Source organism: Oenanthe melanoleuca, chromosome 2, assembly GCF_029582105.1.
Source record: "Oenanthe melanoleuca isolate GR-GAL-2019-014 chromosome 2, OMel1.0, whole genome shotgun sequence".
Taxonomy (NCBI): Eukaryota; Metazoa; Chordata; class Aves; order Passeriformes; family Muscicapidae; genus Oenanthe; species Oenanthe melanoleuca.
Genome location: NC_079335.1, coordinates 62,282,374 through 62,292,380, shown reverse-complemented (window position 1 = coordinate 62,292,380; position 10,007 = coordinate 62,282,374). Strand labels below are relative to the sequence as shown.

The following is a 10,007-nucleotide window of genomic DNA, read 5'->3' as shown; positions in this document are numbered from 1 at the left end:
TTGATGATATTTTTTCCCCCTTGAAACAGTGAATTTAAAAAATGATGACTTAATAAAGAGTTACTTCACACCCAGTTTAAATAGTTTATAAGAACACGCATAAATTCCCATCACCCTTTCTATGCATATTCATGTATATATACAAATACGTATTTGTACATATGAGTGTATTTAAAGCTTAAGTATAACGGAACATGCCAGAAGGAATTAATTTATGCAAAGTATATATTTGCAACATGTTTAAATTGCTTACTCATTTTATGATCTTAGCTCTACTAGTGAAATTAGAAATTTCCTCCTTTTCAAAATAATAAATTAGTATTTTGAGGGAAATGAACGAAAAACACAATGTTGTTGCAGACTAGTCTGTTTTTATTTACAATTAGAGATATAAATTAGTAAAGAATTCTTGTTAAACAACCAAAGATTGTATAACCATCAACGTTTCAAATAAAAACCAGGCAAAATTTATTTACAAAAAGTTCAGATTTCATTGCAATACAACTTGCATAAATTACTAGAAGCTTTATATCGTTACAAAAATAAATATCAAATTTGTTTCCACTTTGTAAGGACTCAAGTTCTCCAATCACGTCTTTATTTTCTCTACTGTATACATCTTTTACAAATAAATTTTACAATAAATCCTATCACACCTATCGAATAGATACCGTGGCAATGAAGTGATCAATTCAAGATATCCTGAGAAAAACAGATCTGTTTTCAAAAGTCACACATACATTGGGGAAACTATACTATACCAGCAAACTCACATATGTCCAACAAAATTCTGGTTTAATAATTAGATTCTGAAGATTTAATAGTGCTCTGTGGTCTTCTTTTATACAGTGGCACCAGATGTGATCCGGATTTAGAGATTTGTTATATATATTAGCTCGGGGAGAGATGATGGCTTGCTGACTTTTTTCAAAGCAATTGTGACACCTACCTGTGGACCAAGGAAAAAACCAGATCATCCAAAAATCCTTCAATTAAACTCTAACACCATTAAACGGGGTGGGCGGGGAAGGAAATAAGATAAAATTCTTACTCGTCTAATTTCTTCTAATAAAAATAGAAATTAGTTGAAAAATATCGACAAGGCGAATTTTTTGTTGTTGTTTATTTAAGTCTAAATAGTGGAAGTATTCAGAATGCCTTTGCTAGCTAGGCAATAGCCAAGTCACAGATAACATACCTTGCTTAAGATCCATGTCGGTTTCTTACAGTTATCCATTTTTATTTTAAATACGCAGTCTCTGCGTGAAGCCCCACTCAGGAGGTACAATTTTAACATTGCCACGTGAGCACAAACACTCTGTTTTTAAATAACAATACCTTCAAAGGTATTTTTTTCCTAAAGATTTCTTTCCCTAACTCTTAAGTAGTCCCTACGGCTTTACCTGACACAAGCAAAGAGTATGTAAAGCGAGAGAACTGTCTAACCTGGCTTGAAAATTAAGACAAACCCAAGAAACAAAAGTCGTCATAAGAGGCTTCCGAAACAGCAGAAAAAATGTTTTACTTTGTGAACAAACTCTCAAGTAATGAAGCAAGAAATTAACGTTAAGCAAGTCTAGAACTGTGAGCACGACTGAGACCTAATGCCACATGATCAGTGTAATAGAAAATGTTCTCACTTACTTGCATTGCTGTGTGATTGCACTTCTATAGGTATGGTTGTACTCCTACTGTGCAGACTTCAGTGGGATCTGTCAAAATATAACCGTCAGTTAGTCACAGGACACAGCCAGCTAACTAGATTATACAGTCTGTGTAGGTCCCAACCCTCTCTGGTGCAGAATTCGTAGCTGGGTCGTTTAAAAGTCTAGCCGATTTTTTATACTTGCCTGTATCTCGAGTATTTTTTCAGAATAAGATGACAAACATATTAGTGCAAAACCTTAAAAAAACAACAAAAAAAAACAACCAAAAAACCCAAAAAAAACCCAAAAACATAAAAAGCCCCCAAAATAAACCAAGAAGCAACCAGTTACAAAAAATGTCACGCTCCACGTAATTTCACGTCCAAGGTCAGCAATTATCTGAACCCAGAGCTGAAAAAAAACCCCGTGAGAATACTGGAAACAAAGAGAGTCAAACCAGTTTGTCAGGAAAAAAAAATTACAGGCAATGATACCAATGCTCTCTGGATAGCTTTGTGTGTAGTTTTCCCTTTTTAAAAAAAAAAAAAAAAAAAAAAAAAAATTACTTTTCAGAGCTGCATCTGCAGCCTGTGAGACTGATCTAAATGTCGTCTTTCACATTTCCTCTCGCGGTTCTTAGGGGCAGGTACCGGTACGACGGCAACATGCCGGTTTTAATCCCCAAGTTATACGAGTGCACATCTTGGCTCTGGCAGAGGTGGCACCGAGCTCACTTTTTTCCAGAGAAGGTTTTCAGTATTTACATCGCATAGGGGACGTCTACGGGTCGGGAAAGGAGGACGAGGGAGAAGAGGGAAGAAAGCGGCAAAAACAAGTCACCTACCTTTCTTAGAGTCATAGCTAGAGGGCCTGTAATGCTGTTCTAGCTGGTTAGTGATCGTTTTCAAAGAGTCACTGCTCTGTTTGTGGACAGAGCTGGCATTTAGGACAGTCTGACTTAGTCCCTCGTTTGAAGCCACTGCTGCGGAGTTGTATCTCAGGATTCCCTGGCTCTGCAGAGCGTTAAAGTTCCCATAGTTTGTATAATTGCTATAAAAAGGTGAGGTGTAATAAATATGCCTCCCCAGGAGGGAGGAGGGCGAGTAGGCAGCGCTGTGCGGGGCGGAGGCGGGGGTGGCCGAGGAGAGCGGCGCGGGCTGGCAGCCTTGGCCCAGGGTCTGACTCTTGAGGTCCGAGGTGGCGATTTCGGCCAGAGACCAGAGCTTGGGCTTGCTGGCCGGCGTCGGGGGCCCGGGGGAGGCGCGGGGCCCCAGCGCCGCCTTGCCAGCGCTGCGGGCGGCGTCGGCGTGCGGGTGGCCGAGGAGCGGGGCCTCCACGGCCGCCAGCGGCGACGAGGTGGCGGGCTTGGCCGGCGGGTCGCGCTCCCCGCCGCCGCCGTCGTCCTCCTCGATGTCCTCCTCCTCGTCCTCCTCCTCGTCCTCTTCCTCCTCCTCGATGTCCTCGTACTTGTCCTTGCACTCCGAGCCCGACTCGCAGAGGGGGTCTCCCGCTCGGCAGGGCAGCTTCTCGCCGTCCGATTCGGCGGAGCAGGAGTGGTCCGTCAGCGAGTCCACTTGCAAGCTGATCCCTGCGGGGCCCGCCGGGCACAGAGAGGCAGTCAGGAGGGGCGGCAAAACAGGGCGGGAGACGAGCGAGCCCGGCCACCGCCGCGGCCAGGCAGGCTGGAGCCGTGCCGGCCTTTTCCCGTTCCGAGGAGCGCCCTTCCCCGCGGGCTGGCTCCTCCGCGGCGCCCCCCGCACCTCCCCGCCCGGCCCCTCACGCCGTGGCCAGCCGCCCCCCGCCCGCCCCGGCCACAGGCGCTGATCGGCGACAAGCCACCGGAGCAGCCGGAGGCGACGGGACGGGACAGGTTTGGGGGTCGCTTTTGTTAAATGCCGCGCCCCCGCTCCTGCCCCGCTGCCCCGGTCCCGGGGGACTCGACGGGGCGGGATGGAGCCACCCCTCCGGGCCGCAGTCACCCGCGCCTACCTTCGTCCTCCGCGGAGGTTTCATTGCTCTCGGGCATCTTGTCGGGACTCTCCTCCTTGCTCCTCGCGCCATCGCCTTCGTCGTCGTCCTCGTCCTCGCTCTTGTTCCGCGGGGCCCAGGTCATCTTGTTCTCCTTCTTGAGCCGCCGGCGGGCGTTGGCGAACCAGGTGGAGACCTGGGTGAGGGTCATCTTGGTGATGATGGCCAGCATGATCTTCTCGCCCTTGGTGGGGTAGGGGTTCTTGCGGTGCTCCTGCAGCCAGGCCTTCAGCGTGGCCGTGGCGTCGCGGGTGGCGTTTTTCCTGTACGCGGGGTCGTTGAGCTGGTAGGGGTAGGCAGGGCTGCCGTACGGGTGGTAGCTGATGGCTCCGGTCATCCCCGTCGTATGGGCGTCGTAAGGGGAGCCCTGGACAGAACAAAACGGTGGGGTTGGCAATTTGTTATTGCTGATAGCCATTAGTGAGTTGTCAAGGCGAGATCGGCGGTTATATTTGTATTTCCCCGGGATGGTGTCTTGTATCCATATTCTATGAGGGGGAGTAGCAGCACCCAAAGGCCATTAAGTTACAATTCCCCCCCTCCTTCCTCCGCCCAGCACACAGACACAGGCACACGCGCTTAAAATCGGCGATGTTTTAATCTTTCTGACTAATTTCAGCTCCTTGTAATTGAATATTTCCCAATATAATTTTTGAACCGCGTAGACATTTTAAAGGCCCTACAGGTAGTGTCTTGATATCAACATTTCTCTCAAAGGTTCAAAAGATGTTTCCTTTTTTGCTATAGAAAATACAACAAAGCCGCCACTTAGCAATTCACTGCACTAATGCATTGCAAATCCAATTTGCAAATCAGAAGATATGCACCGTTTCGAATTGTTCAAATGCGATGTAATTAGCATTTTAATTCGCTCTTTAACGTTTAAATTGCGCTTATTTAAGTCTGCATAATGCAAGAAAAGTTAAAGATATCCCTAAGAAACTCGCTAACTTTCAGCACGTCTCTGAACCCCGCAGATCGGAGAGTCACAGGCTCAACATCGCCCAATATCCCGCACAGTTCACAACCTCGGTGCAACTTCCAGCCACTCGCCTAGTGCTTCTCAACAGGAAAAACAAGGGAGACCCTCAGATCTTTTATACCACTTCGAATAAAGACTGCACGACAATTTATGCACTGTATTATGAACAGACAGAAAGTAAGAAGTTTCCCTGACACTTTGCAGGGAGAGCTAACTACCCTGCTGCCATCCTCTCCTAGGATATCAACAGCGGCTCTAGTCTCAAATTCCGTGCACAGGTCTTTGTGTGTACGGACTAGATATGTGTCTGACTCTGTGTGCGTGCGTGTTTATAAAACTATATAACCATCTAGACGTGCAGTTTATTTTTGTATTTTATGGTTTTATTTATTTACTTTATGCACAGGACACACACAACACGCAATTGCAACTGCTCCTTAAACTAATAAGAAAGTGAAATCCGAAACTGCGGCCACTACGACCATCTTGGGCTTAAGCGAAGCTCACAGATCGCAAACAGATGCTCCTTTTCATTCCCAAAATCCAGTTAAACCATTAGTACAAAACACACTGAAAGTAAATAAAACCTCACGGGGATAAAGCCCGCAGCGCCTCTATACACCGACTTAAAAGAGAGAGAGAGAGAGAAGAAAAAAAAATAGGGGGAAAAATGAAGAAGAAAAGGAAACCTTCCCTTGCGCTATCACAGCTAAAAAATATATATATTAAAAAAAAAAAAAAAAAAAAAAAAAAAAAAAAAGGAAAGCAGGGGACACACACGGAAACGGGGGGAGAATGAAAGCATCCAAGCCAGCCCAGCTGACTGAGACCATCCGTATTTCCTCAACCAAAGCGCCCTCCCGGTCCTCAAACCGCGCGGAGAGCCCGGGACCCAGGCCTGCCGGCACCGCGCTCGGCTGGGACGCGAAGCGGAGCCCCGGCCCCGGCCCCGGCCTCAGCCCAGCCCCGGCCCCATCCCGGCCCCGGGCCCGGCCCGCCGCTGCTCGCCGCCGCTGCGCTCCGCTGGTCCCGGGCGGGCTGCGGGCGGCGCGGAGCGATGCGCGGCCGGCGGCGGTGCGGGGCGCTCGGCTGTGCGGCGGGGTGTCGGGGGCTGATGGTGAGTGTGTGAGGAGAAAGGCTGAAGATGATGAAGATGAGAATGCGGATGCTAATGAAGAAGGAGAGGGTTTCTCTTCGGTAGTTACCATGTAGGAGGGGAATCCCGTGGCGGGGTCTGTGGAGTACTGGAGCGGGCTGGTGAAGCCTGTGGCCGCCGCCTGGGCGGTGAAAGCTGCCGATCCCGGGTAAGGGCTGAACGCCGATCCCGACGAAGACCTGGCCAGCTCCTCGCTCCTGGGGGCCGCCAGCGCCGACGCCCCGTACGCCGGGCAGGAGTACAGAGCCAGCGAGCCGGGGGGCTGGTAGAGGTAACCCTGAGGATAGGACATGGCTTGCACAGGAGCAGGGAGGGGGCGAGGGTGACCGGCCCTGCTGCTGCCGCTGCTCCTGGCGCTGCTTTCGTGCTCTCCCTCTCTCCCGCCCGCCCTCCCGCTCCCTCCCTCCCTCCCTCCCTCTTTCTCCCTCCCTCCCTCTTTCTCCCTCCCTCCTTCTCTCTCTCTCTCTCTCTCTCTCTCTTCCCCCCCCCCCCTCCCCCGGTTGGCTCTGTGCAGTTATGTAGAGAATCAGAATTGTTATAGGCTCCCCACCATGCACACCCGATCAGAATAAAAACAAACAGGAGGGGAAAAAAAAAAAAAAGGAACTCCCCTCAAATGGAAAATTAGTAGGAAAGGTCAGAGATCTATCCGGGAGGGGAAGGACATCTGGGGGAGATGGAAGCACAGAGGGTTAATAAAAAAAGAAAGAGAAAGAAACAGAAGGAGAGAGGAGGACGGGTGTGGGGGGGGAGAGAGAGAGAAGCGAGCCCCCGAAATCAGAAAAGTGGCTGCTGCATATGGAGTTCTCCCAGCCAGCTAGCCAGCTCCCCCAGCGCCTGCGAGCCTGTATTTTGGGGGAAGTATAGAGTCTGGAGTGAAGAGTTGAGGGAAGCAGCACTCGAGTTTCTGAGGGACATTGGAAAACAGAGCTGTCCGTCACCGCCGCTCATCTGCATAGCCCGGCGGGCCCGCCCCCTCCCGCTCCCGCTCCGGCCCCGGCCCCGGCTCCGTCTCCTCCCGCGGCCGGCAGGCAGGGAAGGCAGACAGCGAAGGCAGGCTTTGTAATGCAAGGCAGCCTCTCCGGCTGCGAGCACGCTGCTGAAGCCAAACGATGCTACTGCTCATCAGCTCCTCTCCGGACTCGCGGAGCCATGAATACTCTTTAGCACACTCTCCATTACACACCCTCTTTCCCTCTTTCTGTATCCACAGGGGCGACAGAGAAGCATGTGTGTAATAGAGATGTGCATCCCCTCGGCACGCACTCTGCGAAGCGCTGCAGGCGCGCACACGCGTGTGAGATGAGTGCGCTCACGCGTGTGTGCGCGCAGGGCCGGGCGCGGCGGAGCCGGGCAGCGCGCAAGGGAGAGCGAGCACTTGGTAAAAGTACTGCCCTATATGGTAGGGAGAGGAGCAACTGCTCGGATCAGCAGATCCAGGATCGCTCTGCTCCTGGCAGCGTCAACTTTACCGTTTTATAAGTTGCCACAAACAGTCAAGATCTAGCCATGCAACGCGTTTGCACACGAAGGAAAAAAAATATAAATCCCCCATCTTTCTTTCGATTCTATTCTTCCTTCTCTGGTGCGTGGGGAAGAGGCCTGGGTGACTCCTTCCGGGGGGCTATCTGCCTTCTCCCCACACACCTTCCTCCTTTTGGCAGATCAGATAAATCTCCTGGAATATAGAATCTATGTAATCAATTTCTTCTGCCCTCTCCCCTCGGCCCCGGACACTTTCAGCTTCCAGCCAGTGCCAGCGCTGCTCCGGCCCGGGCGCAGGAGGACGAGGCGGAGGCACCGCTCTTTTCTGCTCAGTTCAAGCTTAAACACACACATCTATGTGCACGTACATTTCTTTAATGGTCGGTCAGAAGGTCCCATCCGAAGCGGCGAGCTGCCCCCACTCAAGCTCTGCCCTTCGCCCCCCGGGACGAGCCGCGGTGCCGGTCCCCTGTGCCGGTGCCCCCATAGCCGCGGTGGGGCCGGGGCTCCCCTCCCCGGCACCCCGCAGCCCGACAGCCCCGGGGCACGGCGCTGGGCCCTGCCCGCCCCACAAGCCGCTGCAGGGGGGCCGAGGCGAGCTAGGCCGCTCCGAGCGTCCCGGTCCGCACCTGCGCCCCGCAGCTCCGCCGCCGCCCGTGCGGAGCAGGACCGGCGTCGGTCCGGCAGGCAGCGACGGGGCTGCAGGTCTGGAAGCCACCGCGCTTCCCACAAGCCCTTCACCTGCAACCTTCAGCAAGTTACCAGCCCGGAACCGCCTTATTAATATTGTTTAGGTACTCAGGGAAAGAAGAAAAAAAAAAAAAACTTAAATGAAACTGTTCTTTATTTTCGACATATATGAGTGCGCACTTATTCCACACTTAAACAAATGAAGTTGCTTGACATTTATGGTCGAGTTCTTCATGAAATACCTCAAGTAGTTTCAGTCAGGTAGGATGGAGACGACGCCGGGGAATCGGTTGGATTGGTAAACTGGCAGGAGGGGAGATGGCAGTAGCTGAAAAATTGCGGGTGAGCAGAACAGCCTACTGTTAATCAATTAAACATGCAGCTGATAAAAAAATACACTTGCAGAAGATGTTTCAATAGCTTGGCGCACATAGCGGGGAAAAATGTCGTGCTGGAACTACGGTCAAACCTCGGGATGTGTAAAGTGTCTGAAGCAATCCGAGCTTTCCTCTTTCTTTTTCAATCTCAGTTTTTATTTCTCTGCTTTTCTCTCCTCTTTTTCTGTGAAACCCATATACCAGTTTACCCCTGCCGTTACAAGCAGCAGCAGAGATCTGGCCACCAGACATACCGGATTAATTCCTATCCAGATCTATCAGCTGGCCTATAGAAGAGACAATCCTTAAAAAAGCAGGTGAGGGGGAGGAGGTTAACACCAACAGGTATTTCTTGTCATTAACTCCCGACTTCCTGATAAGAGAGTGATAAACAACTGGTAAACTCAGTGCAACAGATTACAGAAAAGACATTTGCTTCCCTGCTTGGTAATTAATGCGCATATATTAAATAAAAATAGAAAGTCTAAAAACAAGGGCTTTATATAAAACATACTCATATTTCAGTATTTCTATGGAATAATCGATATCATGCGACTACATCTGAATAGTCAATTGCTGTGTTCCGCAGACCGATTTCTAAGTATATGAGCTCTGCTTCTGAAAGGAGCAGCAGCTGGAGAGCCGAGAATGCAAAATTAATTATAACATTATAAAGTCATACATGAATCTCTCTAAGCCAACCTGCATGCCTTGCAAAATGTGCTATACTCCCTGCATTTTTATTTGGGAAGCTGTTCTTTTTCCAGGAGAAGTGGTGTTTATCTTCGCGAATTGATTGCTTTTAGTTCTTCCTCTTTAATAATTAGTGGAACAATACAGATTGGGAATACAATGGCCGGTGTGTTTACATTATAACAGGGGATTAATGCTATTAAGTGAGTGTTACAGTTATGACCTGGGAAGAGTACTTAAATAAATACCGTGATCCCAGGAGATCTGATGTAATTCAGTTCGGAGTGTGTGTAGATACGCACAGACACACACGCACACACGAGAGATACAAATCTCCATACATATCTACATGGACATATGCTACACACGTTAGGTCTACGTGGCCGTCCGTGTAAAATGTAGGTGCTGGTTTTGCCTCCATCTGCATGCCTTTCGTCCACGAGAATAAATTCTTGTGTTTTTGGTGTTTAAATCAAGAACATTACTCCCCTTCCTCCAGATACATAGAGCAACAGATTATATTTCTGATGTTTTAATTTGTGCAGTCCAAAAATATTGTTTCATATACAGAAACAGGGTTAATTTCGCAATCAGAGATTAATGGAGTAAAATATTATCATTTCAAAGACAAGTTCTTGCGTTGATTTGATTTGCATAATTTTTGTATGGCTTCAGAAAGGAATGGATTTAGCCACTGCAAGGAGCCGGTATGCATTTTATTACAAGTACACCACTAATTTGACTCTGCACAATGTGGAGGACTAATAGCTAGTGGGGTCATTTAAATATAGCTGGCGAAGGCTTTGCAATACACAAACCAGAAAACTGTTTCAGTAGCGTTTCTGAACAGCGATCGGTGTAGGTGTCTGTATATAACTTCTTCTCGGAGTTATCTTTGTTTGATTTGAATGCTTTTCGCAGGGAAGAGGTTTTTCCCGTGTTTGGCTCCA

General features: G+C 49.2%; 1 protein-coding gene across 1 annotated transcript; it reads right to left on the bottom strand.

Moving 5' to 3' along the window:
- Positions 1 to 357: 357 nt before the first annotated feature.
- IRX2 (iroquois homeobox 2) lies at positions 358 to 6,656 on the bottom strand. Its single transcript, XM_056484074.1, has 5 exons — positions 5,862 to 6,656; positions 3,636 to 4,041; positions 2,491 to 3,234; positions 1,645 to 1,712; positions 358 to 949 (listed from the first exon to the last, which is right to left on the bottom strand). The coding sequence occupies exons 1-4, from the start codon at positions 6,102 to 6,104 to the stop codon at positions 1,669 to 1,671; spliced, it is 1,437 nt and encodes a 478-aa protein (XP_056340049.1). The 5' UTR covers positions 6,105 to 6,656; the 3' UTR covers positions 358 to 949; positions 1,645 to 1,668.
- Positions 6,657 to 10,007: the final 3,351 nt, after the last annotated feature.

What these genes read in the sequence shown, in the direction of transcription:
- IRX2 (XM_056484074.1), bottom strand. Translation starts at nt 6,104, where the DNA reads ATGTCCTATCCTCAGGGTTACCTCTACCAGCCCCCCGGCTCGCTGGCT. An exon ending in CGGGATTCCCCTCCTACATG is followed by an intron (nt 4,042 to 5,861) that starts GTAACTACCGAA and finishes TGTTCTGTCCAG; the next exon opens with GGCTCCCCTTACGACGCCCA. An exon ending in TAGCTATGACTCTAAGAAAG is followed by an intron (nt 1,713 to 2,490) that starts GTAGGTGACTTG and finishes ATATTTTGACAG; the next exon opens with ATCCCACTGAAGTCTGCACA.